At 40.6% G+C, this 21,550-nt stretch overlaps 1 protein-coding gene across 1 annotated transcript in view; it reads right to left on the reverse strand.

Annotated features, from left to right (window-relative positions):
- The window catches only part of DNAH9 (dynein axonemal heavy chain 9), a 975,671-nt gene that overhangs the window by 773,812 nt on the left and 180,309 nt on the right, over positions 1-21,550 (reverse strand). The window contains exons 9-13 of the mRNA XM_069200368.1: positions 19,971-20,121; positions 18,877-18,991; positions 9,337-9,405; positions 5,550-5,676; positions 237-492 (exon numbers count right to left, since the gene is read on the reverse strand). Of these exons, the coding sequence (XP_069056469.1) occupies positions 237-492; positions 5,550-5,676; positions 9,337-9,405; positions 18,877-18,991; positions 19,971-20,121 (718 nt within the window). The remainder of the gene's footprint in view (positions 1-236; positions 493-5,549; positions 5,677-9,336; positions 9,406-18,876; positions 18,992-19,970; positions 20,122-21,550) is intronic.

Here is a 21,550-nt window from a genome sequence, read left to right on the forward strand (position 1 = left end):
ATAAAAATAGTATTTTACCTAACCAGGAACAGTTTATTCTTAGCTTGTGGGAACTTTTCCCTAACTAGGAGCCAGGATCTTGTAACGGTGCTCTGTTACTGCCCAGCTATGTCAAACCACAGACACACACTACATTCATAAAGTCCAACAGGAGAGACAGAGCACTTCTGATGTTTACACCAGGTCCAGAGTCCACTAAAGTGTGCATGCACACTGTCACTGCATGCTGAGCTCACCATCTCTTCTCCAGTTCAGAGTGTTTTCGGCCTCCTCCAGCTTTACGTCAATGTCCCGTAGCTGCGCCTCCACCAGAGGGTACTCCACCTCAAGGATTGTCTTCATGATTTTGTTGTACCAGTTAGCAGTCAGTTCAAGATTAGCTACGTATTGCCTGAACGATTCCTTGGAGGAGTAAAACTCTTCTGCTTGCGAAGGAATTGTTTCAGTCTGCCTGTTCTCCAGATATTTTACTTCTCGCAGCACTGAAACCAACTTAAACAATTGAAAGTAAAGTTAGATCCCTTTTCCTCTTTCACAGAATTCATAAAAACATCTATTTAACTTCTTGAGATTTCTGTTTCTCTCATCTGAAATACTTTAGGAGGCACAGACAATAGTGCTGCAAACCCTTAATCACAGTACATCATTTACATTTGCAGGGAGGGAGAATAATTAATCAGGTGATAACAAATATTTCAAAATTATATAAGAAACTAAAAACCAGGCAAAAGACAACTAGCTAGATCGGTTAAGATGCTTAAAGACCTCCTCGCATATTGACAATTTTTTAGGTGCAGTTCATCAACACATTTTGCAGGCAATCGCTCACCATAATAAGTGATTTGAGAGAGATGTTCAGCCGAATAGTTTATTCCTCTGTGCTTCATCCTCTTCAATCCATAACATATCTAGCTGTGCTTATTTGTATGGCTTTAGCCCCACCCCGTGAATGTGTGTTGAAACACAGCACCTTAGTTCCATTAAAAAGGTGAATTCTTATATGCAGGAACATTAAAATATTTGTGTTTTTGTGATCCACAGCAGACATGCTTCATGCATCTACGGAGTATTGACAAGGTTCGGCAGAGTCATTAAGTGTATCAGCGTCTGCTTTCATGCTTCTCCCGGTGCCAATACAGACAATTATTTAAATTCTCATAAATTACATAGATGGTCATAAGATGCGTGAAACACCTACTGATCTGCGCGACGTGTATCACGTTCTCACAAAACATAAATCATTTACTATCGGTGTAATTGTCTTTAATGCGGCGCTTGTGCTTAGTTGATCATCCAATCACAGCAAGTGAGCATGGGCTGTCCGTGAAACTGAGAAGCACTATCTACACCTGATATAGCATCTGTACGCAGGCGAGCATGTCTGCTCTCCTCTATGCGCCTACAGAAACCTAGGGGCAGTGTAATATCCTGTTACCAACAGTAGCCAAGGGTGGTATATGAAAACAGTGCCCAGGACGCAGCTCGAGGGTGGAGGGCAGCAAGACTGCAGCATTTAGTACAAAAAAAACGAATATGACAGGTCTCTACTGCTTCACGGATATGACCAAATTATGGAAATTGCCTTTTTATTGAGAAAGGGGACATCACTGACCTGACACAAGAAAGAAAATATAGGGACCAACTATCTTAAAGAGTTCTCACTGTGGTTGGCACGGATTGTAAGAAATGGCTAGTCCTGTTTTATTGGGCTCATATTTTTTTTACCTTCAAGGCATTTTGACATGCCAGCCTAGAATCGAAGAGCAATGGCGGACTTGTGAGAGTCACGCTAGATTGGTGCTATCTAGAACGTCCAAGTTCTACACCTTTTTATGTGTGGCTTAATGAATTGAGCTTGCAGCAGTTGTTTGTTCCAGTTCTTTTGATTGTATGAGGTACACAGGTGCGCTTTGTGGCTGGCTGTGATAGAGAGGAATGCAGAACACATGTGTGCTTTAAGACTGGAGTTCCGTTTTCTCAAAGCTGACTGCTTCATTAGTGACGGTGCTAGAACGTAAAACTATCTTCACCAAACCCGCCATCTTCTGTGCAGACGAATGCGGGATAATGCAAATGTTTGAAAACCCCCTAAAGTGAAAATTGAAAGCTGCCCTCTGCTCGGTGACCAGGTGTATATTCCTTTCAAATCAGCAAAAATTCTCGCATCCAATTGCCATCGTAACAACCAAAAGTAGGCTTTTTATTGTTGTTCCATCCATCTGCACAATGTGTTGGGTAAAATAGCCAATTCTGGGTTTTTGTTTTTTTTAACCAAAACAACTTTGGATTCTAGTAATTGCAGATTTTTTTTTACCATTGCAATGAAGTCATTAAAATTTTGTGATGCAATTTTTTTAGCCAACATCCTGGCCTGATGGAATGCGGGATATATGACATGGAGCCAGTTATCAGTTATGATGCTTTATAGTTATGTGAGTAGGGTATGGCTTGATGTGTGCTCCTACTTGTTAGCTGAGTAAATATGTGCCAGTTGCATGAATGAGTGCATGTCATGTCTGTGTGCGTGGTGGGCACATGGGGATTGTCTTCCTGAGTAGATGCCCCCAGGTATAGTGTCCATAGATGACTCTATGAGTTCAGGTCTTTGTGCGCATGGACGTCTATAAATACTTTGTTCTGCTGTCCCTACCCATGTATGTCATTTGCCTTTGGCACGCATGCAGTATACAAGCACTATACCCACTGGCATGACAATACTTGATGTACAATGACCTCCAACCTACTACAGAGAAAGCACACTTTTAGAATTAAAATGCAATATCCAACCACACTATTCCAGAATACTGAGAGTGCTAAAAGGTAAATCTTACTTCACTTCAACTCAATTGAAAATGAGAATGTGGGCTTCTTGCTCAGCCTGCGAAAATATTCTGAAGAGCAGCTCAAATCAAGTTGGAGGGACCAATAAGGAAGAGATTGACATGGTACATTCCTTCCCTGGTTCGAACACATTTGCGGGAATTATGGACTTGTGTGATTAAATGTGATTTACAGTTTTGCACTTACTGTGATCAGATAACATGAGGGATGTTCCAACTGATTTAGGAGGTGGGGTCTATGGGGTTCTGCTGAGAGAGCTCTTCTCTCCTGGATCTCCTAGGTATCTCCCTTTTTCTGGGAAGGCAGGGGCTGTGAAAGGACAGCCAAGGCATCTAGCTGTTTACGTTTTTTGTGTGCTTCTAAAAACTTCTTAGCTTCAATAATCTATACATTGATTTCATTATTTGTGTTTGCAGCTTGCTCATGCTGCCATTAGAACTTTCCAAAGCCTCCGAGGGGTGGTGGTGGTGCACAGGTGGGTTGAAGTGTGGCTTGAGATATACGGACCTATTCATAAATGCCTTTGTGAATTTGCCTCAAAACATTTAAAATGGAAATACAATTTGTGCGAATGGCTAGGACTCTGCCCTCTTTGCACTTTTAGTAATAGGGAGCTGGACACTGTGTGGCCAATTCTCGCTGGCACTTAAGATTATGCAAAAGAGTACTCTTATAAAACTGCTTCCTGTACTCAAAGTCTTCTGTGAATCGACCCTGTTGTAAGTAGCAACAATCAATATTTTAGATTAAACTCATCAAGTTTCACATTTGTAGATCCAAATATAGTCCTAACTACTCTTACTACCAACAAAACCTAATTCGTTCCTGACTTCATAACAGTCTAATTGTGATGTCCATCTAGTAATTTGAGCCTAAAGAGAGACAAAGAAAAAAGCTGAAATGTAATCAGGTAGAAAACATTCTAACAGATCAAGAGTATTTGTTCAGTGCACATTCAGCCTTTGGTATATCTTGGTTCTGAATAACAGATGTTTATTGTTATCCAACTCAATGGTATCATTGTATCGACCCTGTAAAGATAAACAGCTGAGTGCATCCACTAGGACTTGAACCTGTGACTAGGAGGTAAAATGCAGGTCCTTAGAGTAGATGAATTTGCATACTGAGCCACTAGATGGAGCACAGTGATACAAAAGGGAAATGTTTACATTGATGTTTGAACGTGCCAAGCGGCCAGGCTGCTCTTAGTACCAGAAAAGAAACGGACACCACTGAAATTAAGCTTGGAAGTCGAACAGCAAACTATGTTGAGGCTGGAGCGTCAATGGCTTGTGGCCTGGGCACACACAGGTAGAGATTTAGTCAAATATGACAGAGGTGGGCCAAGTCGATAGTTGACTGATTGTCAACTAAGTAGGAATACAGTTCTGGATTTGATCGGAGGGCATTACAAAGGGAATCCTTGTGTTATGGCTCAATCCAAGGAGTAGGGTCAAAGATGAAAAAGATGATCTTCAACTACTGAAGGCTCAGTAGGAACTGTCTCATATATGCTAAGGCACAGCTGGGCTCCTACATTGGGAGCTTCAGGAAATGTAACAGCACCTTACAGTTAAATGTTGTAATCACAGTTGACAAATTTGGTAAATTTGCACTCTGAAAAATGGCCTTTTGTAAGTTACACAGGAGACAGTAAATGAGGTCAGACCCCATGCCGTGCATCAGTCTAAACTCTAACAGAACATTGTTTTATAGGTGAATCTCTTTAATCCATGCTTGAAGCTGAAGAATAACCAGTTCTTCCTTTGTCTTTCATGTGCTAGCAGTGCTTAATTTATGCTTGTTGTTTCCGGTGCGGAGTACCAGCACTTATTTTTGAGGGCCGGCGCTTATTCTTCTGCCTCAAGCATTTACTGCGAGTTAAAGACACATGGGAAAGACGGAGGAAGAGAAAAGCAAAAAAGCGTCACAAAGGGATAAAGCAGAAAGCTGCAGGAGTGAGCTGAAGGGGTAGGGAGTGGCTGTAAATAGATTGAAGAGGCCCGAGATGGCTTCAGAATTATGCTGCCACAATATTCTGTGTTTGCACATTTAATTGCAGCAGCCGTATGTTTAAGAGGAGGGCTTTGGGCACCGGCACCTTTTTATTTAAAAAATTTCATACAGGTGATCACCATCCTTTAATTCTATGAGGTTAATTCTCACATGAATAACACATTACATGTGAAAAAATGTACACAATTGTGCAAACTTTTGCTCACTTTCTTGAGCATTTGTAGGAGGATCAATCACAAAATGGCACTTCATTTTCACAAGTTATGTGAAAAGCCTGAATCCAACAAGTCATGCACCCAACAAAGGTACAAAAGGAAGCAAGAAAATAAACCATGGAAATAGTAACACTTAGACTCCAATGCAATACATTGGAACAGCCACAGGAAAACGTGTTTATGTGTAAATCAGCGTGAGTGGAGCTTGGCAGGGATGCACATCTGATTATGCTGCTTAAGATAATGGGTTTGGGCCGTTTCCATAGCACTGCGGCATGTTGCTCGCAAACAAATGTACAGGAATCATTAAAATAATCTCCCATGAGCGTAAAGTGCATATAGAGAGGTCTGGGCCAAGTGAGCGTCTTACTGCCAGGATAGAAAGGTTAGTGGCTAACATTTAGCGAACAATGAATAAAGAACAGGCTAACACAGCAATTAGATGCCCTTCACAGCAGCATTAGCTTTCTGTTTTACCTGGGGATTAAAATTGACTGTGATTAGTTTGGTGTCCTCGTCTCTCTTGATGAGTGGTTGACAGAGATTGTACTGTGATTTCTCCGACACGGTCTGGGACCACTCTTCGTACCGCTTCTCCTTATACCTGTAATTTGAAGACAGGACAACGCATGTGCATGTTAATCATAAGGTTATTGTGAAACAGATGTAGCCTCTTTTAAGCCAATGTCCCTGATTGAACTGCACATAACAGCGCCGCATTCCTGCTATATATATCGCTCCATCAGAGGGCATACTAGGAATAAAAAGCAAACTGGCACACATATAATTCTAAATAGCATCCTGATGATTCATTATTTATTAAATACCAATCGAAACATGCAAACAGTAATCATAGAAGTCTATAAGTGGTGGATGTCTTACTGAAGATCAGAGACCTTCTGGTGGCTTGTTTGTAAATGTACCTGAATTGTGTACGCAATAAACCTGTCTTTATCTGGTCCTGCATAGAGGGAAATTCATACTAAATTCATTCAAGTAAATAAGAAATCCCAGCATGTAAAGTACTTTACTGCTTAAGACAAGCTCACCGTCAACACGCCCCTTTTATGTAGAGATCAGCCGACTGACTAAGCCTCCCCTAAACACCTCAATTTAGAAAATCCCGATGGCACACTGTAAAGGGGTGCACAAAGATACACACCCAGAGAATGTGGAGTCCCCCAACTCCAGGTGCTAGGGAAAAGACAGAGGTTTTCGTATTCCGTACTAAAACTAAGGCTCAGATAAAAAGCACGATGAATAGTCCCGACCTCTGCACAAATCTCTGCGCAGGAAATCAATTCTGACTCGGTTGCCCAGTAATTACAATGTGCGTAAAAAGTCCCCACCATTCTTTACATTCAAGCAGGTCGAAAATTCCAGAAGAGAGAATCCGTAAAAAGGAAGGTGCACTGCCACTCAGAAGAGAATGGAAGAGAGGAGGGTGAGGAGGAAAGGATAATGGAGGTAAGAGGGGAAAGAAGGTGAAAAGGTAAAGGGTTCGAGCAGTGTTGTAAGGAGAAAGGAAAGATAGAAGAGTAGGGCAGAGGGAAAAAAGGTGGGGAAAACTGAGGGTAATTGCTGTTGAAAGGGTGGATAAAGATAGGCAAAAATGAGGAAAAGATAAATGAAGATAAAGAAGGCTGGAGAGAGTGGGGGAAAGTGTGGGTGGAAAAGAAAAGGTGAAAAATGGGAGTGAACGACGAAGTGAGAAAAATCAGTAGTAGCGAGAAGTGGAATAGAGGGTTAAATGAGGAAATAGTTAAATGGAGAATAATTATGAAAGGACAATGGGTGCATTAGAAAGAAGGGAGCACACCGACAGAATAATGAAGGGAGAGGAGAAAAATGGGAAATGAGTGAATTAAAAAAAGGCAGAAATATGGTGACAGATGGGTAGAAGTAATGGGAGCAGTGCAAAGCGACTGAATGTGAACAAGGAAGGAGAAAGGAGGGGCAAGAAAGGGAAATGGATGAGAGGTGAGTGAAATTGACATTTGCAAATATGGAAGTGCAATGGAAATGAGGTGGCGAGAATAAGCGGGAGGATAAGGAAGTAGTGAGGTGAGGGCCATTTTAAAGAGGCCTTCTAGCTGAAGGGTCCTCAGTGAAGGTGTGAAGGAAGGGCTCAGCACTACTCTACTCAAGCAGCAACCACAATTCTTCTCAGGGTGAAACACAAGCAAAAACCCACATTAACCTATGCTTAACCATCCCAGAAGGGATAATCAGTTTGGACTCAGACAAATTGGAGATTACTCAATCTAAATAGAACTGTAAACTACTCTTCTATTTATATTAAGTAAGCTCCTATTTGTCAGAGTCCGAACTGCTTATCCCTTCTCCTGGGGTTGACGCTAAAAGATGATCTCTATTAAGAGGCCAATTGTGGCTGGAGAATGTTTCCTATCCATTTGGGTTTACTTTCCTTCCCTGTGCCCTACCCCTTGTCAGCACTTCCTTTTCACTTGACTGTTAAAGTCCCCAGAAGCCCTAAATCTAAGATGGCTATCACCTTCTTCCACCACAAGACCACTCAATGACATTGCTAATCCATCCTAAAATGTCCAAGATGAATTACTGTCCTTTAGAGACACTACAAAGCTACAGTAGGAAATCCCCTGTTGCAGTGCAGGCCAAGACCACGTTGCTCAGCAGGTGCTTACATTTACTTTGGATTGCCACATTGTTTACTTTCGCTACTACCATCAGTCCCAGGGCGGCACTTACAGCAGCATGGAAAGGAGATGATGTGGCCAAGCAGCAGTTATTATGTTTTCCCTCAGCTATTCAGCAGGGGAAACACAATTCACAGCGTCTTGCCGGCTTGCCCATTTTGTATGGAATGTACACTGCAAAGAATGTCTTGATGGACGAAGTAAAACTATGCCAGCCTTAGGAAATTCGTACTTCTCTTTGAAGTATGAAATTTCCTCAATTCACTTGATGCAAGCATAATTAACATTTTGACTACCCTTGGAATAATGGGGTAAATCTTGTTGGACCCTCTTTCACTCCACTGACCTTCTCACATCGGTGGGGGTTCTGCAGGACACATTTGGCTGAGGAAATGTGAGCTGCTTCTGTCTGAAAAGGGCAAACTTATACAGAGTCAAGAACCGGTAAAACTCTGAGGAACGCACACATACCTGTGGGGGATACTCCGATGGTGAGTGCTTCCTCTGCTGGCACTGGTAAAAGCATGTGCCCTAAACAACTGCAAAATACAGTGACATGCAGCTCTGCATGAAGACTGGGAGACCCAAACGGGCACTTTTTGGCCAAAAGCCTACTCAATCATCAAGGATGGATGCCTCAGAAGTATTACCTTACAGGTTATACAGTACTGGACAAGACCTAGTATGTTTAGAGTCTTCATGATGTGCAACACAGAGACACAACTAGTGGTTCATGAAGCTATACTTACAAAATACCATTCTGAAATAAAAATGAGTTCTTTGAAAGTTAATAAGTTTGACACAGATACAAATGGGCATATCAGCTAAACGTCTTCCAGATGGTCATTTCCGTTTCCAGGGGCCATATGTACGAACACTTTTTCCCATAGACACAGAATGGGTAAAAACCTTTGATACATCTGGCCCCAGGTATCAACAAACAGTTGTAGTGACAGATGAGGAAAATGCAGTGTGTGCCACTACTCCTATACATGCACCATGCAAACTGCCTCATAATTGTGCACACTTTTCAAACCACTGTAAAACTCAACTGCAGACGCTCATTGAGCATTTCCACTTGCACGCCTAATTTGTGAATATATCTAACATTGTTTAAAGAAGCTTCTAAAAAGAAAATAGGCATGCTCTTGTCAAGTGAGCAATTTCTTTTGCATACATACATAATATGCAAGAAAAGGCAAACATCTAAAAAGCAACAATGAGGGAGTTGCTCGGCCACTCGGGGACATCAACTCTGGTAGTGAAGTGCACTCCTTTTCCTCAGGCTATGCATAGGTGACCAGACAAATGATATCAGACAGAGTACATGAGGACCAACTGATGAAGTGGGCTGACTGATCTCCCCAAGCTATATGCCATGGTGGGTGGTAGCAAAAATATGAATTTGGTTAACACACTAATGGATGAAGAAGGATGAGCGAAAGCCCATCCATTTTTGTATACTGGTATGCGTTTTATTATGAAGTGTTTGGAAAATAGGAGTCTGGCAATATAACAAAAAATGCCCCAAGGCAAAAACTATATAAGGCAACACTGACTGCAGACAGCAACAAAACCAAGCTTACCTTTCTAGAAGTTCGATCATTTCCTCATACTTTTGCACCATACGTTTCCCTTCAGCAGACGACATGCACCTTTAACAGCAGAGTAAAATAAATAAAGTCAACACTACAAATGTGCCAAATTCATGGTTGAAATTTAAGAAACAGGGGACCCATGAAAGTATACATCTTGGAATTGGACAAAAACACCACAAGAGCATATGAAACTGAAATAGGAGTATTATTGTGTCTTATCCAGGTATAATAGAATCCAGTGGCACTGAACTAGGGGTGAGGCAGGTGCTGCAGCACCCCCCAGAAAACATTAGGAGATTTTGGCAAGACATTTGGTTATAATGAGGTCCTTTGCATTATTTTCTATTGTAGTAGCCTTCTGACTGATCATAGGTGACCAAAGATTAAAGTTTGGTTAAACCACAGAGAAACTGACTGTGCTTTTATGCAGCATATCTCTCCTTAAATGTTTTCAGCTAAAACGTGTGGGCTTCTTATAACTTGAATTATAGTGCCCCTTGCTGGAATTCATGAGACTGAAAGGAAAATGATTATTACAAAGGTATTTTAAACGTTTTAAATTTCACAGCTGCAATAAGCATTTGATAGTAACATCCTTTCTAAATTGCAATGTTTTAGCCATAAAACTAACATTGAAGGTACAAAAGAGGCACAGGTTCCTTGATACTGAAATATGACAGGAACAAATATCGTAGGTTAAGTGAAACAGCTAACATGAGAAATTAGTTTTTTTTTCTTCTGATGAGAACAATACTGAAACTTCTCTACAATGTTGTTGTTTTTTAAATATTTCTTTTTTAGTTGATACTAGCAGACAACAAAAACAGTGCATATTTTATGATACAATAGGCAGGTCTAATGGCATTTCTTGCTATGCTACCAGATATGCATCTGAGTTATTCTAGTTTGCTTCAAGGCTCCGTTACTCTTTAGGACAGCCGCATGGACCTAGAAAGCTACTATAGCTTTGATTAGCAATCAGCTTCTAATAAGACGGCTTTCGTTGATAGTTCCAATATGGATCAACTACACGTATGTACCATACACTAGCAAAAATGTGTCTGGCTTTCAAAAGGAGCCTTTGCTCAAAATAAGCATCTAAAAACCTTTATTGAATCAATTCAAAGAATATGTAGCTCATAATTGAATGCCAACAAGATAGCAAGGACGTCCTGTTGATATTCATGTTGCAAAAACATCATAATATCGTATGTATTTGATTGGTTAGTTACAATGAGAGTTGCACTTGTAACTTACAATATTCTCAGGCCAAAGTCTGTGACTATTTATCTGTGAGCAATACTGTGCGGGGCACTCTTCCATAGCAGAGTATTTATAGTTCCTTAAATAAACACCAATGAACACATGTAGCTATCTCCCTCTTTAACTTTCAGACTACACTTTGTTAGCGTTCACTATTACATTATTGAGTTTATAACAATTTTACCTTTCTGAAGTCTCAGCTGTACAAAATAATGTTTAAAAAATAAATTAATATTCTGAGGGTCTTTTTCCTTGGTATAGTATTGATTTTTTGTTTTAACTACAACACATTATTTTGATGGCCATTATTTAACTTGTCATTTCATTTGCGATAAACATTTCAAAATATGTTATGTTACGTTCTGAAGTGCATATTGTCACTTAACTAATGTCCAAATCTCGAAAAATGGACCTTGAGATGGACGACTCCTGTTTTATGTCCCTGAAAATCAAAAGTTAACTCCTTATATAAACCCTGAGATTTGTTACCACTAATTGGGGCATCGGAGGGGCTCCCAGCTTCCTGAGTCACCAATATTCTGACCAATATTCTGACTAGATAGCCTTATCCTGGTTCCTCACAGGAAAGACCCAATGAGTACCATTCACCTCTGAACCTAAGGAAATCATCTGCGTGGTCAGACAAGGGTCGTTTCTAAGCCCCACCCTTTTCAGCATTTACATCACATTACTGACCAACATCGTCAGAACTCACAGACTCAGCATCATCTCTTCTAAGAAGATCCTACCAACACCAGGAACAACTTCCATGATTGCATGACCAGCATTGCAGACTGGATGAACGAAAACTGCCTGAAGTTCAGCAACGACAAGATAGAAATGCTGATCTTCAGAAACAAGAGCTACCTCTGGGACTCCTCCTGGTGGCCCTAAGATCTCGGCCACACAACAACCCCATCTGAGCGAGCAGAAACCTCAGAATCATTCTCAGCAGCAAACTTACCATGGACTCACAAGTCGACCCCATCATATTCCCCTGCTTTTCCATCCTGCACATACTACACAAGATCTTCAAATGGTTCCCACAGGACTCAAGGCGCACCAACACCCAGGCCCTAGTCACAAGCAGACTGGACTACAGCAAGGCACTCATTGCAGGAATACCAGCCCACCTCTTCCAAGGACTCCAGACCATCCAGAACTTTACTGCCATATTCATCTTGGACCTCCCTCGACGTACTCATATCATTCTACACCCAAAGCTACTGCATTGGGTCTCAGTCCAGAAACATTGCCAGATCAAGCTCTCAACACACACATTCAAGGCCCTTCACAACACCGGACCCTCCTACTTCAACCACCACCACCACTTTCATCACTGTACTAGACATCTTCGCTCTGCCTCTCTCTCTCTCTCTCGCCCAAGTATCCCACATATGCAGTTGCAGAGCAGGAGACTGATACTTCTCCTACCTAGCGGCTAAGTCCTGGGAGGACCTTCACCTCCACATCAAGACATCCAAGTCGCTGCTGGAATTCCAAAAGAAGCTGAAGACCTGGCACTTTGACAAGCACTCTAGGTCCTCCACCAACAATTGCTAGACTGTTTTCACCTGCCTACGTCTGCATTTGCTCATGGGTGATATGCGCACTCTACAAATCCAGTAATGTAACATACCATTACATCCTGGCCAAAGACTAAGACCTCAGTCTTGTCCGAGTTAAGTTTCAAAGCACTGTTATGTATCCACTTAGCTGTAGTAGCAAGACAATTCTTACATTTTAAGCTTTTTAGCCTTTCGTCCCCACTCATCCTGAAATTATTCTCAGGTATCATCCATGTATATTGCAAAACTGTGTTCAAAAGACCTAATCAGTTGTGCCAGCAGGATGGCCATATTAACGACCCATTCAGTGAGCTAGCTCACTTTTTCAGGCTGGACAAGTATAGCTGTTGAACAAATATATTTCTGTAGGGCATACATGATTCTACCTAGGCAAAGCATGTAGGTAATGGACATGCTTTTTGAGCTATAAAGGGCTACTACATTAGAGTACTTTGCAAACTTTGAAGCACTCAATTCATTTGCGAGGTCTTTAGTAGGCTTTTTTAAAAATCTCATTAACTGGTCTTTTTAGTAGTCTAAACAAAATCTACTGTTCAGTTCAAAAGAAAACATACTGCAAAGTCAGTCCCCAAAGGTCGTCAACTGATAAGAACAGGCCCATGCCTGCAATACAAGCTACATCTGCATCATGTAAAAAACAAGTTGCTTACCTGTACACTGTGGTTCTCCTGTATTGACATCTTTCATACATTCACATGCTGGAATCATGGTAGGAGTCACAAGGTAACAATAATTATAATCAGTGCTATACATCAACATTGAAAACCCTAGAGTAGCCATGTGACATTGGTAACCAATTTGTCACATTGTTTTATTTGAACCAAACTTCAAACAATCAGAACTGAAGCACACTGCAGAGCCAACTACACATCAGATGTCAAGCAAAAGTGTAAAATAAAAGACTATAAGAGGTACCTAGAGTGGTGAGCCCCAATGGGGAAGAGGGAGGGTTACATGAGAATCTACGAAATACATCAATACTGGAGAAACATAGTGCACAGGTAAATAACTTGTTTTTGCTCCAGTATCAAATCTTTCATGGATTCACATGCTTGAATCAGACTAGTTAGCAGTATCAAAGATAGAGGCAGTGGACATGGCAAACCACTCCATAGTGAAAACCAACCATGACAATATAAGGGCGAAATAGAGCTCATATGTAATAATCAAAACATACAGCTTCAAAAACATTGCATATTATAATATATAGGATAAAAGTAACACTTCTGTACCTTGCTGAAAGAGACAGTTTAAAACTGCCAGTGCAACTGCTGGATCTGCTTTTTGCGAAGAAACAAGACAACAATGTTTCATGAAGGTTTGGACATTAGTCCACATCACCGCCATACAAATGTCTGGTAACAAAACCCCAGCAAACAGGGCTGCAGATGCAACTCCTTTTCTTGTTGAGTGTGCTTTACCCTTTGCGGTCAAAGGCTTTCCGGGTTTGTTATGGCAAAATGTAATGGCTGCAGAGACCTAATGAGCAATACTGCTCCATGATAAAAAGTTTCCTTGTATAGGCAGAGCGAATGAAATCAGAAGCTGGTATTATTTTTTAAAAGCCCTTGTTCTGTCTATCTAAAACTGTAAACATCGTTTGACATCCAGGGAATAGCTTTGTCTTTGTCTCAAACAAATGCTGTCAACACAATTGGTTAATTCACGTGAAATTAAGTTGGCACTTTTGGACTGAACTTAGAATTAGTTCTTAATATGACTCGGTCATCCTTAAATGGTAAGTAAGGATCTCTAATTGCAAAGGCTTGAATCTCAGAGATGAGGGCCAATAGAAGAGCCACCTTCCATGAAACATTTTTTTCTGCCTTATAGATAGGTTGAAATGGACGTCTCATGAGCTGTGACAGAAATGTATTTAGCTACCATGTCACAGGAGATTTCTTTAAAGGTGGATAAACTATGAACAGATCTTTAATGAATTCCTTGATTAGTCTGTTGGACCATAATCAGACCTCCCCACTCTATCTCTAAAATCTGAACATAGCTTCCAGGTGCATTTTTATGGAGGAATGCACCAGACCTTCTTTCGCTAGGGGCAGTAAGTAAGGTAGTACCTGCTCTACAGATGATAAGAGGGGATGCAGGTTGTTACAGACCAAAAAAAAAATCTCCTATTTTGCCTGATAACATTTACTTGTGGCATCTGACCAAGAATGTTGAAGAATTGTCTTACAATCCTTTGGTATATTCATAGATGCAAAGTCATTGTCCTGAGGAGCCAAGCTGAGCAATTATAAATGTGGGTGAACAATCTGACCTTTGGTCATTCACAAGAGGTTCTCCGTAAGTTTGAACTGCATGTGCAGACATTCTGATAGGAGAAGATATGAGAACCAGTATTGTCTTGGCCCCGCCGGAGCTATCACAATGAGGCGGTATGGCTCTTGCATCATTTTTCAAAGAACGTTTTGAATTAGGGGAAAGGAGGGAGGTCATAAGTGAACATTCTAGTCCAGGCTAGAAGAAATGCATTTCCCCAAGACTGTTTCTGAGGAAACCTGCTTGCACACATCATGCATTTCTTGTTCTCAAGAGCTGCAAATAGATCTTGATTTGGGGCTCCCTACTGATGGAACACTTGGAGTAACTGTTGTTTATTTAGTTCCCATTTGTGGCACTGTTTGGCAGTCCAGCACAGATAATATGCCCATTAGTTCTCCACCCCAGGAACATGTTGTACTCACAGTGAAACGTGAACAACCAACCATCCCCACATTTGCTGGGCTTGAGAAGACAAGACCTTTGATTTTGTTCCTCCCTGCCTTCTGAGATAGAACATGGTTGTGGTATTTTCTGTCTTTACCAAGGCGGAGGAATTGTGTAATCTTTGAAGGTTAGGTTGGAAGCCTAGACCATTGTATGTGAACTTTTAGGTCCTGTGGGTGAGCTCACCAACTCTCTAGGGAGGCGTCTGTTGTCATTATGATATGACACGCTAAGTTCATAGCTGGGGCAACTGTTATTGTGTCTTCTAAAGTTCCCTGGGCTTGAACCCATTGAGCATCCAATTGTTCATGTAAGGGCCGCATGTGCAGCCAGCAATTTGGGATTAACGGAATGCAAGACAACAACATTCCCAACATTGACTTGCAGGTCTCAAAAGAAGTGAACTTTTTTCTTGAGAGAGAAACTGTTATTGCTGCAATGTGTTGAATTCTCTCCATTGTTGAGTATTCCTTGGGAACTTCAGTATCCATAATTGCTTCCAGGAAAACCAATGATCTGGATGAGTTAGGGATGACTTTTCCATGTTTAGCTTTCGACCTAAAGTTTTGAATAGCCAAAGACAGACCCAAGCAGATCTTTTTGCTGATGGGAATGTGGGGCCCTTGATAAGCCATTTGTCAAAGTATGAGAACATCTTAAGACATTTTTTCTCAAGAACGCCACCTCAGTGGCCATGCATTTTGTCAAAACTCTGGGAAGAGAATGCAGCCCAAAGGGAAGCGGTTTGAATTGGAAATGGCATCCTGCCACCTCGAACCTCAGATGTTTACATGTATGGGGACATGAAAATACATTTCCAGGAGATCTAACAATATAATATAATCCCACGGATTTAACAGTTGTTAAATCTCCTGTAAAGATAGCATTCTTAAAGGTTGTTTCTTTATGTATTTGTTTAACAGCCTCAGATCCATCACCTGTCTCCATTCTCCTGACTTCTTTTTGATGAGGAAGAAGTTAGAATAGAAGCTCTTGTTGTGATGTACTAAAGGAATTTCTTCTATTGCTTCCTTTGGAGAGAAGCAAATACATTTCTTGCTTCAGCAGAGACAGGTGATGTTGAGACCTCTTGCCAGGCTAGTGACAGAGACATTTGAACACATTCCAGGGTGTGGCCATATTTAATCATGTTCAGCACCCATTTGTCTGAGAGAGGCTCTTGATTGTAAAATTTGGAATGGTGTTTTTCTAGATGCTGTTGATGAGAGACTGAGGAGACTAATGCCTGCAAATTGTCAAAGGCATCTGGAGACAACCTGTGATCCCGGTCCCTTGGGGTTCCATGAAGCCTACACAGGGGCTTGGCGATTACTTAGAAAATTAAATAATTTTAATTGATTAATAAAGCGTATATAAAAAAGAAGTTGCATGTACAATTTTGAAATGTAATATTATGTAAATGTGAAGAAATTTGAAATTGGAAGCTAAAAATTAAGTTACCACCCTCTGATTGATTTGTGGAGCAGTCAAGTGTATCATACATAATAGAGTATGGACGATGAGTGGCCTTAGTTGAACTTAGACACACTTCAACTCTCCTGTTAAAATTTCAATTTTAATTTTTGTTATATTTGATTGCGAATGAAATAAATGATTTATTTGTTTATGTATATGTTTGATGAACGCTTGTTTCTGTATTGTCTGTGTATTGTTTAGCGGTTCAAATCATCAAAAATGCTTAGGCCAGGTTCTCTGGCTTACAGTAATAACAATTCTGATACTTCAGCAGGGGTCCCTGGCTTCCAGTAATGATAAGGTACATGCACTCAGAAGTCAAAAGGGTAGGAACTACTGTTTTAGGGTCTTAGCCTAAAAATTCCTCCAATGCTTACACTCCTTAGGTTTATGGTGAGGGTGTATGCAAGTAAAGGCATACCTTGTGTGGATCTTCAGAAAATAAACATGGTTTTCCTCAAGACTTGCAAGGCCAAAAAAGCCCTTGACATGGTATTAACCAGGAAAAAGACCCCAAAAGCTGTTACCCTTGAGTTGCTTGAAAGTCAAAAATATCAATCCCAAGGACAGATAAAAGGTCAAACTTTGACAAATCACTGAGACTCCCTCACACACGACGTGCAGTTAGAAATCTGAGGTGTGGTGGCTCAGCTGTCTGAGTTCTGATTGGTTGAAGTTTAGTTAAAAAAAAAAAAGTGAACTGGCTACCAATGTCACTTGGCTTCTCTATGCTTTTCAATACTCGGGGATAGCACTGCTTATTATTATTGTTACCATGGCTCAAGCATGTGGATCTATGAAAAGAGAATTTTTAGTATAATATCAACAACACCCATGAACCATGACAATTGAATTACTGCATATGTAAACAAAGTTTTGGATCTGGTATTGTACAAAGGGTGAGCGGAAATCAGTTGGTGGTTGAAACAAGTTGCAAAGTGTGTCTTCATGACACCATAAAATGAATTACCAACAGAGAAGTTTGGAATATATATACTTTAAAAACATTATCCCATTGTTAGAAGAATGTGTTAGCAAATGAAAAAAACTATCTTTTTACAAAAAGAGAGGTATTCTATATGTGCTGTAGCAGACACATGTGACTGTATAAGGACTGTCCCAATACTGCTCTTACTTAGAAAAGAGCTGAAGTCGCCCTCTCTTTAAAGAATACTACATGACAATACAGTAACAGTACACTTCTGCCCCTTGAAACCAGCTAACTCTCTGATCACTCATTGACTGTATCTATGCCTTTGACCCTGTACAACGCTCCTCTGCCTTTTGGCTAGGTTCGCACTACACAAAACAGCACATACGTACATACTACTGCTGAAGAACAATGTTCCCCCAACACAAGTAGTTATTACAAGGGAATTTTCCAAGAACACGTGGAGAAGACAAAATGTCCCAAAAATGATTCAGCTGGATGATTTTAAAGGTAAAAGGTTTTATTCTGATCATTTTTCAAATATTCCTTATCTGGCTTAAAAGCATCCATCTTGGTCGGTCTACAAAGCTGCTTGTCCTGAAACCAAATCAGCAGGCAAGTAAAACTTACTTAGTAGAATCCGGTATGATGCAAATCACTCAATGAATAATGTTTGTATTGTCTATAGTTTTTAATAATATGGAAACTCTCACACATTCATTAAACAAAGCGAGAATCTCACTAAGCTCTTGCCACATATCTCCACAAACCACATCAGATATTGGTCTGTGATGGAAACCTGACACAGTTTGGAGGAAGTTGCCTCTGGACTTTGGAAATGTGCTGTGGTGCCATGCTAAAGGTTGTGTGTTAAGCAAATACCAAATTATACCAATAAATTGTCACTTAGCTACCTGTAATGTGTAACTATTTATATTAGTATTTGGATCCATTTCACAACTGTTCCTAATTTGAAGTCAAAATATTTATTTGTTGTTATTTAATACAGTATATGACGTTGATGTTGTATCTGTGGCATTATTGGTGTCTAGTAAATAACATTTTTGTGGCCATGTTCTTAATGTAAACAAAAATGTTACTCATTTGCTTATCATTGGCCTCATAAAAGTCAAACATGAGCTTTCAGAAAGACCAATCTTGTAACCCTAAACAGGTGCTCAAAAGCAATACCCAATTGCTCCCAAAATCACCCAAACTTGTCCCATTTGTCCCAGAAAAATGCCCAGCTGAAAATGTACATTAAAACCAATGTATGTTTAATGACAAAGTGCATAGAAATCCATGTTCAACCTTGATTGTGCACTGAACCCTTTTTGAACAATCAACTCACTATATCTTCCTCTGAAAGATTAAATGTCCAGTAAAAATGTTCATTTGGGACCTCAAGTTTACCACAGACAGTATGACAATTATTTATTTGTTGACAGAATCAATAATTTTGTATTTTTTGCAAAGGTAGTTTCACTAATCAGATACTTTAATTCAACTTTTATTTTATCCTACTTTTCGAACAATACTTACGGATGTGATATGTGTCGGAAATTACTGAATGGAATCTGAATGCGATCTCTCAGTTCTTGAGCCCAGCTAAGGCTGCCTGCGACCAACGGCATGTTCTTGCTCACAAGCGGGTACCCTATGGAACATCGGATGGCAATATGGTAAACATAAGATTATTCAATGGCAGATCTATGAAGGTCACATCCTAAATAATTTTCCATTCTCATTGTTTGATGACCAAGTATGTATTGCTGTTACAAGCTGTTTCTAAACACTGTTTATCTTCGCAGACAGGAGAAGTAAGATTTGGGGAAACAAGAGTTCACTATTTGATGGGGCACAGCTTTTCTCAGAAAAACAAGAAATGCCTACTTCCTGCCGCAAGTCAAACACAATCCATTTTTACAGACTCAACGTATTTATACCAGTATATATTTTTCCTTTATTGCAAGTACATCAGACTGCTTCCAATGTATGTTTTTCAAAATATAGGTACTCTAATTCTCATTTCCTTATTAGGGAAACTCTGGAATGAATTACCTAACCTGTGTCTCGAAAATGATGTCACCATAAGGAACTAATTTTAATGTTTTGGCAGGCCCAATTCAGGTGTTAAGGAAAAATGAAGACCGCTGAGGAAGCGGGCGCCAGAATACCGGCAATGCTGATGTGCAGCGGGTGCAGTAGCACCCGTCGCGCATTTCACTGCCCGAAAATCGGGCTGTGAAATGCACGATAGGGCTATGCCTGGGGGCCCCTGCACTGCCCATGCTAAGTGCATGGGCAGTGCAGGGGCCCCCAGGGGCCCCCCAAATCCCCCTTACCGCCAGCCTTTCCATGGCAGTGCTTACCGCTGTGGCCAGGCTGGCGGTTGGGGACTCATAATCCCCAAGGCAGCGGTGGAGGGGCCGGCGGTATGGCCATGGCTATTGCGCCACGGTCATAATAGCTGGCGGAACAGGATTATTGGAATTATTTATTTTTTATCAATGATGTATTCTCCCCAGATAGAGCAGGTGACTGAAGCAGCTAAAGCACTGTTCACATTTACATTGTGTGATCATATGGAATTAGGAGGCTGAATTTCTTTGTGGATGTAATTTTGGGTAACATACCAACTTCTTCCTCTTTTTGGATGTGGTGATTGAAGATCAGCTTAGCTGTATCGAGATCTTGATCAAACATGGTGACCAGAAGGGGATATTTTCCAAATGCATCTGCTGCAATAACAGGTCTTTCAAGCAAACTGCCAAACATATCCAGCAACTGCAAAAAAAAAAGGCAAATTAGAGACAATGGCAGTCTGGATTTCTTCATCCATTCCCCAATATAACTTGAAGTACTTGACGAGCTAATGTACAACCGCTAATTAATGCTGGTTCATATTCTCAATTGTGAAATGGCAGCGTTTTTTAGCTCGTAATGCTCGATTTAACTGATATTTGCAACCAGGGTAGAATGATGGTTATTGGCCAACTAATATGAATGCTATGTGGGCTATAGCTATACTCACAGGCCTGGTCAGGGAGCAATCTAAGGCTACCAACTTCCAATTTCCATGCAGTGAGCTACCTGAGCCTTTCCCGTGTTCTGGCTCAGCCTCCCAGTGGCTGTTTAATTTCAGAAAGTAGTAGACCCGACTACTGTTCTGACAGAGCCTGACTTTTCTTTTGCTGCACAGATCCCATTTCTCTCTGGAAATGCTGCTGAAAGGAAAGCAGGTCTGATTTGCCTGCAGAAGGATGCCAGCACCATTCCTTGACTTGCTGAAAGCAATCCTTATCAACCAAACAAGTAGCGGCAAAGGCAAAACTTCTAGTGTCCGCTGAGAGCCTTTTCACTTTTTCAATTGCTATTTTCTTTTGTCATAGTTTTGTGTAAAACATTAAGATATGGGAAGGTGCTGTATATATAAAAGAATATTCACTAAAAGCCAAAATACTTTTGGTATCCTAAAGCACACATGGTGAGAGTAGTCACTGAAGGGAACTACTTTGTGTTGGGATGTTCCCCTTGTGAAAGAGCGCAATGCCGTCAAGCACAGTGAAGTCGACTAATGACTGAAGTGGGCTGACCCACGGTCCTATGCTGCAAGCTGTACTGGTAGGAAGAAAAATGTGAATGACACAACAGACCAATGGATGAAGAAGGATATTGTACATAATTGTGCTATCAAAAGGTATTAGCTAACGCAAGACCAAAAAAATAGGGAACATTGTTGTCTTCTACTGTGGTTTAGAAGTCTTGCTTTCAACACGGCCAAGGGTGGAGCAGACATGCTGTAGCAAGAAAGGGGAAACAGCTTTTCTTTCAGCAACTCCAGCAACAGCAACGTATAGATGCAGGACCGGCTCAGAAAAGAAAAACTGTTTTCGAAACACCTATGTTTGCGCTCTACTTCTTCCATTCTGGCCTACATTGAGTCTGTCTGCAAAGTTGGGTCTTGAAACACTGGTATATATTTTTCTTTTTGTTTTAGAGAGCGGCAAATGTGCATATTACCCAGAATTATGTAGCAAGTACTTAACAGCCATCATTGTCCACAGGTATGGGCAATTACATTCAGATATACTTTTCTTACAGAAGAAATATTTTTAAAAAAACATTCTTCTCAATAAAGGGAAAATCTGATTACTAGTGAAAATACATTTGGGTAAGTCCATTATTGTGTGGGTACCTTGCATTAAATGAAGAG

This window comes from Pleurodeles waltl, chromosome 7 (assembly GCF_031143425.1).
Source record: "Pleurodeles waltl isolate 20211129_DDA chromosome 7, aPleWal1.hap1.20221129, whole genome shotgun sequence".
Lineage (NCBI taxonomy): Eukaryota > Metazoa > Chordata > Amphibia > Caudata > Salamandridae > Pleurodeles > Pleurodeles waltl.